The 17,957-nt window shown below is 45.9% G+C and overlaps 2 protein-coding genes across 2 annotated transcripts; one reads left to right on the top strand and one right to left on the bottom strand.

The window, feature by feature from the left end:
* Positions 1–460: 460 nt before the first annotated feature.
* Positions 461–17,430, top strand: PPIE (peptidylprolyl isomerase E). The gene is made up of 10 exons (XM_060089574.1): positions 461–507; positions 1,555–1,653; positions 3,614–3,657; positions 4,364–4,390; positions 5,838–5,919; positions 6,445–6,545; positions 9,825–9,948; positions 15,511–15,696; positions 16,740–16,882; positions 17,081–17,430. Exons 1-10 carry the CDS (start codon positions 477–479, stop codon positions 17,147–17,149), a joined length of 906 nt encoding a protein of 301 aa, XP_059945557.1. The 5' UTR covers positions 461–476; the 3' UTR covers positions 17,150–17,430.
* Positions 7,858–8,526, bottom strand: LOC132478985 (signal recognition particle 14 kDa protein). The gene has a single exon (XM_060082493.1). The coding sequence runs from the start codon at positions 8,491–8,493 to the stop codon at positions 8,161–8,163; it is 333 nt and encodes a 110-aa protein (XP_059938476.1). The 5' UTR covers positions 8,494–8,526; the 3' UTR covers positions 7,858–8,160.
* Positions 17,431–17,957: the final 527 nt, after the last annotated feature.

A 17,957-nucleotide genomic window follows, 5' to 3' on the forward strand; every position in this document is an offset into this window, starting at 1 on the left:
AAGGAATGAGCAAGACTGGATTACAATAAAATTTTTTTGGAATTTTTTTAATGAAAATTGAATTACATATAATTTTCACATGTCACGAAATATTATTCTTGTTTCGTTTCTTTTTCTTATCTTTTTTTTCCCCAGCTCTTTAAAAATGTAAAAATCATTCGTAGCTCCCGGGTTGTCGAAAAACAGACGGGCAGGATGGCCCGCGGACCGTAGTTTGTTGGTAGTTTATTACTTGCGGACACCGGCTGACTTCTTAGAGGATTGTTTTCAGCACCACGGAACACGGGCAGCGCCGGGACCACGTCTGTTCACCCACCGAGATACACCTGCACGGCACCCGCCGCTCAAAGGGAGCCGGAGGCGGGTAGGGCCTAAGCGGGAGTGGGCGGGGTCTGCGAGAGCCGTACCCGGGGGCGGGGCCTTGGAGAAGGGGGCGGGCTGAGCGTAGGTTTCCGGCGGAAGAGTGCGGGAGCAAGATGGCTACTACCAAGCGGGTACTGTACGTGGGTGAGCAGGCGCGGGCTCTGGGTGGAGTCTGGGCGAACCGGGTCGCTAGTGGGTCGTGGCGTGGAGCTGGACAGGTCTCCGGGCGCGGAGGGCGGCGAGCAGCAGTCTAGGCCGTATCTTTGGCAGTATTGCTTGGCCTCAGGGTGTGAGCCTGAGACGTAACGGTCTTTGCAGCTCTTCCAAGTCCGCCAAGCTCTAACAGGAATCTCTTCACCTCCTGGGCCTGGGGCAGTGGTGGAGGAATATTAGGAACCTCTGAATCCTCGCGCCCATTCACTTTATGTTCACAGTAGTGAGGGCTCAGCCCCCGCTGTTGCCCTAAGCAAAAGAGTTCCCAGACTAGCCGGCTAAAAATGGGAATAACCTCAATAGCACAGTTTGATGAGCGGTTTGGTGGGTACGGACACTGGTGATATGGGCCTGGGTGCGGGGAGAAGTGACCCCTCCATCTGGAGAGGTGAGAGCAAGCTCTGAGGATGCGGTGACGCCGCAGATGAGCCAGAGTTAGCCAGGTAGCCGAAGTAGAAGCAAGTGTGTTTACTGAAAGGGAGCAAAATCCCAAAGGTGTAAAATAGCCTGACACTTGGAGGCAAGTGTATCATTTTGCGGGGAATCAAAGGGAAAGAGGCTGAAGAGGTGGGCAGGGGCTTATGAAGAGCCTTGCGTATACTGCTAAGTTTATACTTTATCCTTAGGACAGTGGGAAACCTTTGAAGTAGTTTAACCAGGGAAGTGATGGGTTAAAATCTGCACATTCCCGGGATCTTTCTAGTTGGCTTTGTGGAGGAGAGGAGGGTCGGTTATGAAGCTATTGCAGTAATCCTGGGGCTAGATGAGGGTCTGAAAGAAGGGTGAAGAGAGGGGTGTGCATCATAAGTAGGTGTGAGGGAGCATATGAGAGGGATGTTTATGAACCCAAAGGACTGGATGGAAAGACCCCTCCCCTTGGTGGTAGCACACTAACTTTACAGCAGGGACTTCTCAAGGTGGGCGGGGTCTTGAGAGAATAGAGGGCAGTGTCTCAGAAGGCCCTTGGCTTCTTTGCAGGTGGACTTGCAGAGGAGGTGGATGACAAAGTTCTTCATGCTGCTTTTATCCCTTTTGGAGACATCACAGATATCCAGATTCCTCTGGATTATGAAACAGGTAAGCCTTTTTAGTGTCTCGCCTGCTCAGAATCCTCCTGCAAGGGAAAGAACTTAAAAAAAATTTTTTAAGTCATATCACAGTGCATTCTAAATATGCATTGGGCAGCATGACAGTGATCTTGATGCAGAAGGACTGTTCTGAGGCTTGTGGTTGTGAGATGTAACATGCTTTGCAGAGAGTCCCATCTGTTGCATTTGAGCAAAGACAAACTTTTCAGTTAGCCAGTAGGAAGATAGGTTTTGAGCTACATGGAGATCTGTTGTTTTGAACTACCTGCCAGGCACTCAGCTGCACCTGCTCCCTTCTTGGCGGCTGTGCTATTAAACAGGGTAGCAGGAAAGCCCAGCTTGAACAGTGGGGCCTTAGCCTCTGTGTACCTGGGGGTAAGCTTTCCATCAGTTAGTATCACATTTGTAGTTCAGTTTTCTATTTTAACCTTTGTTGTCTTTTTTTTTTTTTTTTTTTTTGCGGTATGCGGGCCTCTCACTGTTGTGGCCTCCCCCGTTGCGGAGCACAGGCTCCGGACGCGCAGGCTCCGGACGCGCAGGCTCAGCGGCCATGGCTCACGGGCCCAGCCGCTCCGCGGCATATGGGATCCTCCCAGACCGGGGCACGAACCCGTATCCCCTGCATCGGCAGGCGGACTCTCAACCACTTGCGCCACCAGGGAGGCCCTTGTTGTCATTTTTAAGATTGGAGTTTTAGGCCCAGCTCTGATAGGGATAGAATATGCAGCTAGTTTAGAAATCCCACTAGGGGATTATAGATAGAGAGGGAACTTTGGGAGACCCCTGTAAGTTAATGATCACTCAAGAACGCAGGCTTGCTTAACTCGTGAAACCAAGCAGGCTTGCTTAACAACAAAACTATACATCAAGTCAGCGATGCCTGCATCTTGCTGGTTGAGGTCAGTAAGTTAATGATCCCTAGGACATGCTTCTCTGCACACACTAAAAACAAAAACATAGGGGAAAGTTGACATGCTGAAACCTGAGGTGATTTACCATATTTTAGTGTATATTACCGCCTTTTTGCTCATTTCCATAGTGCCATGACAGTCCAGGTTGGACCAGATAGGGTCAAAAACTCCCTTGCCCAACCTGTAGGAGGAGTTAATTATGGAAGACTCGAAGAATGAGGAAGAAGGTGGTCTTCTCCCCCTCCCCACTTTTCCTTTAATTATAAAACTGTATGTAGCCCACTGAGTTCTCTGTGGGGCACTCTCTTTCCTGCCCCCTTGTATCTCTCACAAGCGTCCTATACTAATAAATCACTTCTTGCCTGTCACTTTGCTTCTCACTGAATTCTTTCTGGGCCAAGACAGAAGAACCTGAGCTTCATTAAGTCCTAAGACGTGTTTTGAGGTTTTAGCAACCTATGCTCTACTGAGTCCCGAGTCGAGTTGAGCTCTGTCATCTAATTTTAATCTCCCTGGGATCTTTATATGTTATAAAAATGATAAGGTTATATTGACTCTCTAAGGTTAATTGGTTAATTAAACTAGTGCTGTTGTGCACTTGGCCTTTCTACTTAGATTAGCGTTTTGCTGAGGATAAAGACAGCGTCCTTACCCAGGTTTTAGGATTCATGCTTTATGCACAGTTGATGTTCAAAATGTATGCTTGGAATGAATAATTGATAGGTTAAATGACTTCATTTTTCTAGTTCCTGCACGCAAAGGTTAAGGTTTTAATTTGGCTTTGGTAAAAGAATTGAATGCTGCTTTTAGAGATTAAAACTATAGTTGATTATTCAGCTCTGTTCACTACAAAACAGTTTGAAATGTTATTTAAACTAGAAAGAATCAAAGAGTAAGATTCCTTCTTCCTAAATAGTGATTGTGTAGAATTTCGAATGAATGGATAAGGCATGCAACTGACTTCACTTTCCTTGTGACCACCTACTTCTTCCCATTGCCCCACATGATAATTGCTTGGCTTTGTTTGCCTTTTTTCAGAAAAGCACCGAGGATTTGCTTTTGTTGAATTTGAGTTGGCAGAGGTGAGAAAATTCTGTTACCTATGTTAAGTCTTTGGCTTGCGTTATTATTGTTACTGATTACAAAGGGAGCTGTTCTCCATTTGGTTGGGTTTTGGGGCTTCGTGCTGATGCTTCCAGAGAGATAAGAAGTGCTATTTGAAGGAAAGTTTCCCTCACTTAATCAAACTGTAGGCTGTGGTTAACATTGCAGACCTGCCAGGTCCTGCGCCTCTTGCTCTGCAGGGCTCTTGCGGCGCTGGTGATTATTTCTTTGTCTTCCACTAAATAGCCAATAGCTGAAGTCACCCAGGAAGTGCACTTTGTTAGACACATACAACCTGGGCAAGGAGTATAAATAGACCTTTTCCTGTTAGGTTGGGTTTTTTTTTTTTTTGACTACTGAGTATGTTTAGACACCACAAGAAGCATTTGACTGCAAGCCTAAACTTTTTTTTAAATAAATTATTATTATTATTATTTTCTATACAGCAGGTTCTTATTAGTCATCCATTTTATACACATCAGTGTATATATGTCCATCCCAATCTCCCAATTCATTCCACCACCACCACCACCACCCCCAGCCGCTTTCCCCCCTTGGTGTCCATACATTTTTTTCTCTACTTCTGTGTCTCAATTTCTGCCCTGCAAACCAGTTCATCTGTACCATTTTCTAGGTTCCACATACATTGCAAGCCTAAACTTGTACCTTGTCTTTCCTTGGCAGGATGCTGCAGCAGCTATCGACAACATGGTATGGCTAGGAATCCTCCTCCTTACAGAAGTTGCTTTTTGGTGGTACAGAGGGCACTTATTCATACATGAGTTTGCTGAACCTCCAAAGTTACAAGTTGCATGGGGAAGTACAGATTATCATCATGTGAAAATATTCACTGTGAATTGGTTGCTTTTGAACAATTTGATAATAATGTAAATGCTAACCATCCTTGTTGACCAGTCTCTCACTGGCTGCCCATGTCTAGGATAGGAACTTGCAAACACAATGCAAATTGATTGTACAATGAAATTGCATATTTTACAAAAGAGGCAGGATTTCATGAAGTGTTAGACCAGTTAACAATTGAGAAGCTAAATTCGACGAGGATAAAGATAGGTTATGCTACTGATGCAAATGACTGGAATAGCCTGGAGAGCTCCTTGGGGAAAATGATGTAGCTCTTGAGTATGTATTCCCTCTTCAAGATGCTTATGATTTTCACATCAGATAAGAAATGCAAAAATATCATACTGTTGAAAGTATTTTGTTGGAAAAATACTACAGATTAATCAGCATCCATTACATCTTTGCCCTATAAATGAGCACATTAATCAAATTAAACCTGAATTTTAACTATAAGAAATTTATTTTCATTATTTTTAGTTTCATCACAGTAAGTTCCCAGTCAATCTTTTTTCCCTTCACTTTTTACCATGAAATTTTCTTCACTGCCTTAAGTGAATTAGCATTAAGTGACCTTTCCTGGTACCAATTATCTTAGGATAATAAGGTTTTCCTTTATTCCCGTTCTCTTTCTCATTCACCAAACATATTCCTCAGCTCTCAGAGAGAGAGAGAGATCATTTCTCACCACTTAAAGCTGATCTTGACTTTTGAAGGTGAACTCGGGTACTTGGAAACTGCATTTATCCTTGTAATTTCAGAGTGCTCTGAACCCAGAGTCACCTTTGGAAGCACAGGTCGTTGGTGGTATTGAAAGAAAGGTCCGATACACGCTATTATATATAAAATAGATGTACAACAAGGACCTACTATATAACATAAGGAACCATATTCAATATCTTATAATAACCTACAATGGAAAAGAGTCTGAAAAAGAATATATATATATACATGTATATATATGTGTGTGTGTGTATATATATATACACACACACACGTATATATGTAAAGTATAACTGAATCACTTTGCTGTACACCTGAAACATTGTAAATCAACTATGCTTCAACTTTAAAAAAAAAAAAGAAGAAAGAAAGGAGGTATGTGATGGCTCCAGGGAGGAAATTCCCTGCAAACTACAGGCTGCTTTGCAGCAGGTGCATAGCTTGGGTACTAGGGGCTCAGCGGTTAAGGGAGAACAAGTCATGAGCTTGTCTCAGATTTTTCAGAAGGAAATGGAAAACTGTCTGACTTTGTTTTAACCTAACAGAGTTTAAGCAGCTGGATTTTCAATCTTTTCAGAATGAATCTGAGCTCTTTGGACGGACAATTCGTGTCAATTTGGCAAAACCCATGAGGATTAAGGAAGGCTCTTCCAGACCAGGTGAGTGGGAGCACTACAGATTCCCCATCACATCCTCCAGTTTGGCCCTGGTTGCCTTTCTGTCCCGATTTTCTTGGAAGTGGGAGCGGAACGCTGCTCTGGTGGACAGGAGTAGAGCATGGTTTACATTGGCGAAGGACATGCGCCACCTTTGTGGGGAAATAAAGAGTTTGAGCTGCTCAGCCACGCCAGGGTAATTGTTTGCTTTATGAGAGAAACCCAGCCTGATCTCTTACCTGTCCCCGTTTTCTGAACACTCCTGGCAGGTTCCGTCAAGGGCTGGGACTGGCAAAGCCTGCACCTTTCCCTGGGGCATAGCTTTTTCACTTAGTCCTGCTAAGAGCCGGGCTTCAGGGCTGGCAGTCCCTGAAAGGTGGGAACTTTCCTTACCGTGGGAGTTCCCAAAGTGGAGTCCTCTGGCCGAGAGGGCCACAGAGTATGTTCTGCTTTGCTGACCAAAGCAGCTACTTAGCAGTTGGCTGATAACTTGAAGTTGTTCTCATTTGCCTGCTTCTTTCCTTTCAGTTTGGTCCGATGACGACTGGTTGAAGAAGTTTTCTGGGAAGACTCTTGAGGAAAATAAAGAGGAAGAAGGGTCAGAGCCTCCCAAAGTGGAAACCCAGGAGGTGAGATTGAAGGCTGGCACTTCCCACAGCGGACTTTGTCTTTTAGATCTTTATGGAAATTTGCAAACATATATACAAAAGCAGAGAGAATGAAAAATGAGCTTTCAGTGTTTTGGTGGAGGTGCTAATGAGTGAACTAAAGGGAAGCTTTAGGCCTCTTGTCCTTGTGCTCTGCTTGAGGAGCTTCTCAGCTCTGCCCGGGTTCTGTTCTGTGATTGCCGCCGCCGAGGAGGAAGCCTGAGGTGGGGAGGGGTGGGGAGGGGTGGGGAGCGCACCACTGCAGCCCTCCTCATCAGTCCCCCCTTCACTGGAGCTTCCTGTCCTGACGCAGGGGAGGCAGGGCTGGGTGGGGGTACCTCCCCGGCAGCCTGGGCACAGGTTTGAGGTTCTCCCTTCCAGAGAACCTGCCTTGGCACTTCCTCCTGATTCTTCCTCCTGATTCTTCCTCCTGATTCTTCCTCCTGATTGCCTCTCAGGCTGCCTCTCCCCTTCTTCTAAAGGGGAGTTGTTCTTCTGAATTTCTTCACTCACAGCAGCCCTCTCCCCTCTCTGCCAGAACAGTGGCAGTCACTCTGATTTTTCACAGCCTCTCCTGTGCTGTTGACTTTCTTGGCCTCTGTTTCTAGTCCTGAGCTTCAGACGTTTCTGCTGCAAGTCTCGCCCTCCCTTCTCCAACCCTGTGCTTCCTGTGTTCTCAAACTCACCAACTTGCCACCATCCATCCACATTGACCTAAGCCAGAAATCCAGATGCAAAGCAGAGCACATAAATGGCCCTCAGCCAGTGGAGTAACCCTAGGTCACTCTAGACCCCTCTTTAAAATAGAGCCAGAACGTCATGTTCTGCCAAGTTTTTCTCTTAAATCTTCCTTGAATCCATCCTCCCCTGATTACTCCATCGTCCCAATGTAACTTCTCGTGTCATTTGGATAATTGCAATAGCTTCCTAACTAGCCTTCTGGCTGCAGTCTTGCTCTCCTCCCATCTTTTTTTTTTTTTTTTTTTCATCATTAACTCGGAATCTTTATTCTTGATGATTTTGTAATAGGCTTATCCTTAGTTTGGTTAAGCAAACTCTCATTTGGCTATGAGAACTCATTCAAATTTGCTAAAGGAGCTATGATAATAAAATTATACAGCCAAGTTGGGAAAAATACCCATGAAATAACACAACTTTTTATAAAATTGTCAGGTTTCAATTCCAGTAACTCATAAGACAGGGCCTAAAGCCTATTCATAATCAGTCATTCCAGAATGAAGTGCTATTGCCAGAAACTTTTTATGGGATGGGAAAAGGAATAAAAGATGGTCAGTACTGATAAATACAGGTTTAATGATACAGTGCTCTTCACAGACGGCTACAGAGACTGTAAACTATTATCCAGAAACATACAACCATACAACACAGATCACTTAGCCAGATATAAAATAAACTGGCTTCTTGTAACTACCCTGTAAACACTGCAGCCCTTCTTCCATCCAAAAATGACCCTAATCTCACATGAAAACAGTTATTGTAGGGGAATCAGAAACCCAGCTTTGTGGCCAAAAGTAAAAACCAAAGGAAAAATAGCAATTCAGTGGTTAACTGGTGAAAGCAGGAAATCTGGTGCTCTTCACTGCGCTGCTTTGCTCTTCTTACTCTTGCTCTTTTTGTCCCTCTTCTTCAGCCCATCCATGTTAGCTCTCAATAGGTTTGAATAAGCCATCTGAAACTTATTCACTTCTTTGGAGCTTACCACAGTGCTGATCTTCTTTTTCCCATCAGTAGCTCTTAACAGACACTTGTTGTCTGAGGGCTCAAAGCCCTCCACAGAACCCTTCCTTGGAATGGGTTTAGTTCGACCATCATACTTCTTCAGGGTGATGAACACGCTGCCCGACAACCGGCATTTCTGGAACAGCCTGGTCAGCTCCGTCAGGAACTGCTCACTCTCCAGCAGCACCATACTGGCGCTGCTGGTTCCACTCCGTCAGCATAAGCCCCCCTCCCATCTTTTGTAAAGGCAGCTAGAATGATCTTTTTAAAGCATACCATGGATCATCTGACTCTCCTGCTGAGAACTTGTCAGTGGCTGCCCATCACCTGTCTCGTGAGATAAAGTCACGGGGGGACCCTCCCAGCCTTGACCCTGCCCACCTCTCACCTTGTAGTCCCCACTTTACACTCTTGGTAAAACCAGTCTTCGTATTTCCCTGTATGTCTTTGCTTTTGTAAAGGCTACGCAAGTGCTTATTGCCTTTCCCTTTCTAGTCAGTAAATTCTGTGAGGATAGGGGCCTCGTATTAATAAAGGCCTTGTTAATAAAAACGTGGAATGTGAGGTGGGGTAATGTGATTAAGAACATGGACTTGGTTGGGGGGTGGGGGGGCTTAGGTGTGAATTCCAGCCTCACCACTTAGCACCTCTGTGACCTTGGGCAAGTTACTGAACTTCATTGTACCTCAGTTTCCCCATCTATGAAATGGGAATGATGGTAGCGCTGATCTCACAGGTGGTTGTAAAGATTAAATGAGCTGATTACCTAAAATGTTCAGAACAGTACCCTGTACATGGCAAGTGCTATGTGAGTATTTGCTGTTACAACTACGCTACTGCTGTTGTTAACAGCAAGTAATAGTCACAGTATCCTCAGTGCCCAGCGTGATACCTCAGCGAGTTTGTTAAACTGAAGCATGAACAAGAACACTTGAGTTTTCTCTTTGGAGCAAATGTGACAGCTGTAATAAATACCTCCTCTGCCCAGCCTTGTCTACTTGGAGTATAAAGCAAGGTCCCAACCACCTCCTTTCTGAGCACTTAGGCCCTCCTTGCTTCCACTGCAGCCAGCCTGTGGATATGCAGGGCTAAGCGTAGAGGAAGGGGGTGTGTTAAAGAAGTGGGTCAGTTTAACTGACTGAGGTGGCTGGGCTTGAACTGGGGCTTGAAGTTGTTGAGAGTTGTGTGTTTTGGGCCACAAAAGCGATGTTCTGTGACTGCAGGGGAGGGTGAAGGCAAAGCGAGCTGATGTGTCTGTGGGAGTGAGATGAGATAAAATGCCTGAGGAGTGGGGCTCCGGGTAGACGGTGCTGAGGTCTCCTGTCACTGGGTGTCCAGCTGGGGGCCGTGGCCGTGGCCTCTGCCTTCTGCAGCCCCATCAGGGCCCAAGACCTTCCCTGTCGGTGCCTTGCTCAGCCCGCTCGCTGCAGTGGGTTCTGGGGTGTCTTCAGAAGAACACTCGCTCTCCTAGTCGGGGAGTCAGGGTGTTCTCTCTAACCTGGCCATTTCTCCTACGTCTAGGGAGAGCCCGCTGTAAAAAAGGCCCGGTCAAACCCTCAGGTGTACATGGACATCAAGATTGGGAACAAGCCAGCAGGCCGCATCCAGATGCTCCTGCGTTCAGACATCGTTCCCATGACAGCAGGTGAGCAGGACTCTGGTCAGGATGGCCAGGAAGCTGGGAGCTGAGCAGTGAGCCTTTCCAAGGTTCTCAGCGCCTTAGTTCTTGTGTCCTTGACGTTGTTTCTGACCTGAGTTGATTTACGGCATCTCAGATCCTGGGATCTATTAACAGATGAGTCATAGCAGGCGTTTTTGAAGCTTTAGAGGTGCTGGTTTACTACTTTTTTTTAACATAAATTAATTTTTTTTATTTATTTATTTTTGGCTGCGTTGGGTCTTCATTGCTGCACACGGGCTTTCTCTAGTTGCGGCGAGCGGGGGCTACTCTTCCTTGCGGTGCCTGGGCTTCTCATTGTGGTGGCTTCTCTTGTTGCGGAGCACAGGCTCTAGGCACACGGGCTTCAGTAGTTGTGGCACGTGGGCTCAGTAGTTGTGGCTCATGGGCTTAGTTGCTCCGCAGCATGTGGGATCTTCCCAGACCATGGCTCAAAGCCATGTCCCCTGCGTTGGCAGGTGGATTCTTTTTTTTTTTTTTTTTTTTTTGCGGTATGCGGGCCTCTCACTGTTGTGGCCTCTCCCGTTGCGGAGCACAGGCTCCGGACGCGCAGGCTCAGTGGCCATGGCTCACGGGCCTAGCCTCTCCGCGGCATGTGGGATCTTCCCGGATCGGGGCACGAACCCGTGTCCCCTGCATCGGCAGGCGGACTCTCAACCACTGCGCCACCAGGGAAGCCCGGCAGGTGGATTCTTAATCACTGCGCCACCAGGGAAGTCCCTGGTTTACTACTTTTTAATAATAGTTTTTTCTTTAATACAAATAAATGTGTATTCATGGTTTTAAAAAAAAAAGTATACACACATAAATATATTCCAACAATATTGAAGGCAATGAATTGAAAACCTAAGTCTTTCTTTCTTCTCCACATCTAGTCCTACTCTTCAGAAGTAACTACTGTTAACTAGCAGTTTCTTTTAGTATTTTAGTATCTTTAGGTATTAATATTCAGAGTATTTTTCATTTGCTAAATATTGACTTCTATTTATTCTTCTTTTAATCTAAATTTTATTATATAGACATATAGTTTAGAATGTTAATTCCACAAAGCTTGTTTTGAAAAACAGCAGTGCCCCCAGGCTGTCCTCCCATCCTGCCCCATCCCCCGCTTTGCTGCTTCTCAGAGGCAGCCAATTTCACCTCTTAGCTGATTCTTTTGGTTTTTACCTCCATGTTGGTAGATAACAGATTTATGTTGCTACTTCCTGGGTTTTTTTCATTTTACACATCTATTGGCTTCCCACTTCAGAAGGTAAGGAATTAGCTTTTTAAATCACCTTCCCTGCTCCTTCATCCTCCTTACATTGTTACCATAATTTTGTTTAGGTCATAGGTTATTCTAACTATGTAAGCATCATACTGTGATAACTTCCTTTCATACAGAGCACTTTGTTTTCCCTGGAATTCATAATTGTCTTGTTTTCACGTTTGCTTAGTCTTCTGTGCATATATTCCTGAGTCTCTCCGAAATTCTCCTGCTTATATAATCAAATACATGAGATGTTCTGTCAATTTCACTGTTCCTCCTTGGAGCCTTCTGACCTCCTCTGGCCTGGACCAGTTGCTTTCCAGGCACCACTGCATAGCTATTGTCATGGGATCTCCTATTTTCGCTTATGTTGGAACCTCTGTTGTCTTTTTTGGTCTATTCTCTTGTTTCGGTAGAAGACATACTTCTGTAGCTTCTAGAGAAAAGAGCTTGGAGGGTAAGTTTTTTGAGACCGATGTGTGAAAATATCTACTTTCCCACTTGATGGTTTGGTTGTAAAATTGTAGAGAAGTCTAATATTCTGATTATTGGTCCTTTATACAGATCCTTTTTAAAATTTTCTGCCTAGAGCTCAGCTGTTCAGTATGGTAGCCACTAGCCACATGTGACTATTTAAGTTTAAATTAATTCAAGTTAAATAAAATTAAAATTCACTTCCTCAGTTACACTATCCAAATGCTTAATAGCTGTTAGATAACACTGGTCCAGAGGCTTGGAGCGTCTCTTTGTCCTGTGTTCTGAAACAGTGTACCTTTGGAGTAGATCTCCTTCCATTCGTCATGCTGGATATTCAGTGGGCCCTATTATGTTAGTTTTCTCTTGCTGCTGTAACAAATTATCACAGACTTAGCAGCTTACAAGAACATAAATTTATTATCTTAACTGTTATGAAAGCCAGAAGTCCAACACAGGTCTCAGCAGGCTAAAATGAAGATGATGGCTGGGTTGCTGCGTTCCTTACTGGAAGCTCTAGGGGTGGATCTGTTTCCAGAGACAGTGAGGTTGTTGGAAGAATTCAATTTCCTGCATCTGTAGACTGAGGTACCCATTTCCATGTGGGCTGCCAGCTGAGCGCTGTTTCCAGCTTCTAGAGGCTTGTGGTCCCCTTCTTTTATCATCGCAGCCAACAGTGGTAGATCCAGTCCCTCTCATGTTTCAATTCTCTCCTGCCTCCTCTTCCATCCACTTCTAACTCTTTCTGACTACAGATGGGAAAGGTTGGGATTGTATTAGGCCCACCTGGATAATCTAGGCTACTCTCCCCATCTCAATGTCCATAATCTTAATCACATCTGCAAAGTACCTTTTGCTGTGTACAGCATAACATAGTCTCAGGTTCCAGGGATTGGGACATAGATACCTTTGGGGAGCCATTATTCCGCATACCACACTCATCAATCAGGACAGTCCTATCTTTTGGTTTGGGAAAATTTCCTTGGATTATTTCTTTGCATTTGTCCCTTCTGATTTCTCTCTTCTCTCATTCTGGAACCTTCCTAAATGTCCTTTTTCATAGCATCCTGTGCTTATTTCATGCATGTACTGCCATTTTATCTTGGGAGATTACTAAAGCTTCTTTTTCCTATACAGCTTATGTTTCAGGTTATTTTTTTCTGAGTTTTTAAATTTTGTTTTGCTTTGTTTGTTATTGGTCTGTTTGCTTGTTTTGGTCTTTGCTTTTCACATTAGATGCCTTTAAGACTAGGACCCTAAAAATCTGCTTGGAAACTCCCTGGATATCGGTAAGGCTTGCTGACTGAGGCTTCCACCGCAAAGTGATTCTCTCTCTCTCTTGGACCCTGGATGGTCAGTATTCCTGAGTTGTAGTCTCTTAGACAAAGCAGAGTCCACAGAGAAGTCTAGTCTCTTGCTAGTGGTCCTGTTTCCAGCTCTTTGCCATCATGGTTGGGGGTGGTGGGAACAGTATATAAACTTCACTTGATCTCCATTTGTCATTATGGTACCTCAACCCTCGGCTATGTGTAGTGCATCCCAGAGCATAGACCCTCTGCTTTAACATACCAGGGGGTAGACCTCCAGCCGGCAGCCAGGGCCAGGGAAGGGAGAGGATCTGGGGGCTAGCTACTTTTTTAAACAGGCTTTCAACCACACTTACTGTTTTTAGAGCCATCTTCATTCTTGTCTCTGAGCTTTTGGCATTTCTGCAGCATAAATCGAATTGCTCTCGGCTTTACCAGCTTAAGCTTCAGGTTTGTTAGGTCTGCTATATCAGTTATGGCTCATCTATTTGTCTTCTAGGTTTCAAAGATTTTTGTTGCTGTTGTCTTTTCTCTTGCTCCTTTTTTTTTTTTTGGTCATTTTATCAATTTTTTAAGTGTACAATTTTTTTTTTTTTCGGTATGTGGGCCTCTCACTGTTGTGGCCTCTCCTGTTGCGGAGCACAGGCTCCGGGCACGCAGGCTCAGTGGCTATGGCTCACGGGCCTAGCCGCTCCGTGGCATGTGGGAACTTCCCGGACCAGGGCACGAACCCATGTCCCCTGCATCGGCAGGCAGACTCTCCACCACTGCGCCACCAGGGAAGCCCTAAGTGTACAATTTACTGGCATTAATTGTACAACATAATGTTGTACAACTATCACCACTATCTATTTTCAAAACTTTTTCACCATTCCAAACAGAAACTCAGTACCCATTAAACAACAACTCCCCATTCTCCTCTCCCCTCAGCCCTGGAACATTTATTCTATTTTCTGTCTCTCAGAATTTGCTATTCTAGACATTTCATATAAATGGAATCATACAGTAGGTGTCCTTTTGTGTCTGGCTTGTTTCACTTAGCATCGTGTTTTCAAGGGTCATCTGTGTATCAATGTTTTGTTCATTTTTATGACTGAATAATATTCCATTGTCTGGATAGTCCACATTTTGTTTATCCATTCATGTGTTGATGGACACTTGAGCGTTGTTTCCACTTTCCGATTATTGTGAATAATGCTGCTGTGAACGTTTGTGTACAAATACGTATGTGTGTTTTTAAAATATAAATTTATTTATTTATTTATTTTGGCTGCGTTGGGTCTTCGTTGCTGTGCACGGGCTTTTTCTAGTTGCAGCAAGTGGGGACTGCTCTTCATCGCGGTGTGTGGGCTTCTCATTGCAGTAGCTTCTCTTGTTGCAGAGCATGGGCTCTAGGCTGTGGGCTTCAGTAGTTGTGGCACGTGGGCTCAGTAGTTGTGGCACGTGGGCTCTAGAGCACAGGCTCAGTAGTTGTGGCGCACAGGTTTAGTTGTTCCGCGGCATGTGGGATCTTCCGGGACCAAGGCTCGAACCCGTGTCCCCTGCATTGGCAGGCGGATTCTTATCCACTGCGCCACCAGGGAAGTCCCCAAATATGTGTTTAAATCCCTGTTTTCAGTTGTTTTGGGTGCCTACCTAAGAGTGGAAATGCTGTGTCATATGGTAATTCTAGTTTGACTTTTTGAGGAACTGCCAAACTGTTTTCTACAGTGGCTGCACCATTTTACATTCCCACCAGCAATGTATTAGGGTTCTAATTTCTCCACATCCTCACCAAAACTTGTTTTCTGTTTATTATAGCCATCCTAGTAGATGTGAAATAGGATCTCATTGTGGTTTTGATTTGCATTTCCTTAATGACTAATGATGTGGAGCATCTTTTCATGTGCTTAGGGGAAGGAGCCGTTTGTGTATCTTCTTTGGAGGAATGTCTGTACAAGTCTTTTGCCTATTTATTTACTGGGTTGTTTGTCTTTTTGTTGTTGAGTTGTAGGAGTTCATTATATATTCTGGATGTTAAATGCTTAAGAGATAATGATTTGCAAATATTTTCTCCCATTCCCTGAGTTGCCTTTTTACTTTGTTGAGAGTGTCCTTTGATGCACAGAAGTTTACATTTTGATGAAGTCTAATTTGCCTATTTTTTCTTTTGTTACCTACACTTTCGGTATCACAATTAAGAAACCATTGCCAAATCCAGAGTCACAAAGAGTTGCCCCTGTGTTTTTTTTCTAAGATCCTGTTTGATTTTTCTTTTAAAAAATTGCTTTACTGCCAGTTTAGTGTGGAACAGAACAGAATGCATGTGTTCACTCCTTCTTTAACTAGAATCCCCTCTAGTCCTTCAAGATGTCAGTATCTCAAAGGTTTATAATGAGCATGTCATACTTTGAAATGAAAATATGAACATTAAACAAATACAACAGTTTTTCAGAGCCTAGTTAGAGGTTTCATTGGTTTGTTTTTTAACCCGGGTACCTTTTCCTTTCTCGGCGCCAGAGAATTTCCGCTGCCTGTGCACGCATGAGAAGGGCTTTGGCTTCAAGGGCAGCAGCTTCCACCGCATCATCCCCCAGTTCATGTGCCAGGGCGGCGATTTCACCAACCACAATGGCACTGGGGGCAAGTCCATCTACGGGAAGAAGTTTGACGATGAAAACTTTATTCTCAAACACACGGGAACAGGTAAGACCCGATCAGTGGCTGGTGATCGGTGGGCTGGGCTGGGGCAGGATGACTGTGTCGGGGGAGTGATGGGCTGTGGTTCTGGCTGACAGGTTGGGGGTCTGGAGGGGACCCACCCAGTGAACAGAGGAGAGGCGTTCGGCCTGGCTAAGCAGAGTGAGCTTGTTTCTATTCATGTACTGCCTGTCCCCCCACCACGTCCGCACTCCCTGTCGGCCTAGCTTATATTCTGTGGTCGGCCAGTGTAAGCCCTTGTCTTCCCTCCGCCCCACCACCCGCCTCGCTCTGTCAGACTCATCCAGTAAAAAATTTCAGTCGTTGTTCCCCCAGCAACTAGAAAAAACACAGAACTGTACTGAAATTTATGATCGAAGCTCTGCAGGAGGCCCTCGGCAGCCGTACTAGATAGAGCTCCCTAGTTCACACTCAGTCCTGGTCAGAGACAACAATTCCATCCCTTCCTTCATTCCCGAAGCCTCCACGTCACCCTCTGCCTCAGCTGATGCTTGGCCTCCTGCATCTGTCCACACATGCCCGCTCTGACTTCCCTCCAAGTACAGGGGCTGAGCTGTCTTCCCTCTGCTCATGGCCTGGACCCCTACTCCTCTCCCCTCCTTTGGAACCTGGCTTCTGTGGATTTGCCCTTGCAGCCTTGTGTAATGCGTTTCCCCTGCTCTGCTAGATCAGTCCATCAGCACAAAAGCGCGCGACGTCCATCTTTCAAAAAAATCTTTGACTCATGTACCCCCTCAGCTATCACCCATGCGTCTGGTCCCCTTTGTAAGCAAAACTTCTTGAAAAAGTTATGTAGACTCCCTGCCTTCCATTCTCTCTGTCCCCCTCTAGACAGACTTCTAGTGCCACCTGTCCACTGAAACCACTCTTCTCAAAGATGCTGGCAGCCTCCATCTTGCCAGTAGTCAGTTCCCGGTCCACATTCCATTCCCCCTCCCAGCAGCATTTACGCTCCGCCCTCTACTACCAGACGTCCTGAGGGCCGGGAGCAGGGTGGAGGGGCTTGATGTGGTCATTCTCTCCCCCAGGCCTGCTCTCCATGGCCAACTCTGGCCCAAACACCAACGGTTCCCAGTTCTTCCTGACATGTGACAAGACGGATTGGCTGGACGGCAAGCACGTGGTATTTGGCGAGATCACGGAAGGCCTGGATGTCTTGCGGCAGATTGAGGTGGGCGGCCGCCCGGGCCCCCGGTGCACAGCCGTGTGGGAGGGCAGGAGCGGGGGCTCCGGGGCCTGGAGAGAGAGGCCACGGCTGCTGCTGCTGGAGGGGGTGGGGGCAGAGGGCGGGGCGGGTATCCTGAGCTGCCCTTTCCTCTCCACCCTCCCTCCCTCCCCTGATTCCTCCTCTTCTGTTTTGCCTGCAAAGGCCCAGGGCAGCAAGGACGGGAAACCCAAGCAGAAGGTCATCATCTCCGACTGCGGGGAGTACGTGTGAGAGGGCAGCTGTCAGCCCGGGGAACCGGCAGCCCAGGTGTCCCGTTTGCAGCAAGCAGGGCTTTGTGTCCTGGCCCTTCCTTGGGGTCAGCATGGGGCAGCTCCTCTGCAGGCACGGCCTGGGCCGCCTCTGGCTCTTCCCCAAGTGAGGCCGTGAGCCAGGGTGCTGCCCTCCGCACCGTGGACGGCTGTGCGTGCCCTTTCCAGGCCAGGGCCTCTCCTGGGCCCACCTGTGTGGATCCTAGACGTTTTCTTCCGGTAAAATAAATTCTAGCTTTTGAACTGCTGCCTCCAGCTAGTTCCTGGGAGTTGTCAGAGGTTGCATCTAAGGCTAAACTGTCCCCCGAGACAGGTTGGTGAAGGAATAGGAAATAGCGTCTTCCCCACAGCTTTTCTTTCTTCCCTTGAGCAATTCCCTGAGATGTCGGATGATATCTCTTCAAGCCACATACCCTTGTCAGACCATTGTCAAGACCATGGGAATCAAAGACAGTGGAAAAGTTCCTGTCTACAGTGCCTCCGCTCCCAAATCGTGCTGCCAGTCTCGTAGCCAGTGGGTGTACTGCTCAGTCTCTGTGATTCATTTGCTCACTTTCATTCTACAGGTTTTTTAAATGATATTTTATTACTCAAAATGCCTTCTCCATGCCAGGTACCGTACCTATTTGTCAGGAGACAAGAGGTCAGCAAACCCGTTGGGTCTAATCCAGCCCACTACCTGTTTTTGTGAATAAAGTTTTATTGGAACACAGCCACACCCATTTGTTTACGTACTGTCTGTGGCTGCTTGCTCACTACAGTGACAGAGT

Source organism: Mesoplodon densirostris, chromosome 2 (assembly GCF_025265405.1).
Source record: "Mesoplodon densirostris isolate mMesDen1 chromosome 2, mMesDen1 primary haplotype, whole genome shotgun sequence".
In the NCBI taxonomy this organism is placed as follows: domain Eukaryota; kingdom Metazoa; phylum Chordata; class Mammalia; order Artiodactyla; family Ziphiidae; genus Mesoplodon; species Mesoplodon densirostris.

Coding starts and splice junctions, on each gene's coding strand:
- PPIE (XM_060089574.1), top strand. CDS start 477: ATGGCTACTACCAAGCGGGTACTGTACGTGG. Junction 1,654..3,613: donor TCCTCTGGATTATGAAACAG/GTAAGCCTTTTT, acceptor GCCTTTTTTCAG/AAAAGCACCGAGGATTTGCT. Junction 16,883..17,080: donor ATGTCTTGCGGCAGATTGAG/GTGGGCGGCCGC, acceptor TTGCCTGCAAAG/GCCCAGGGCAGCAAGGACGG.
- LOC132478985 (XM_060082493.1), bottom strand. CDS start 8,493: ATGGTGCTGCTGGAGAGTGAGCAGTTCCTGACGGAGCTGACCAGGCTG.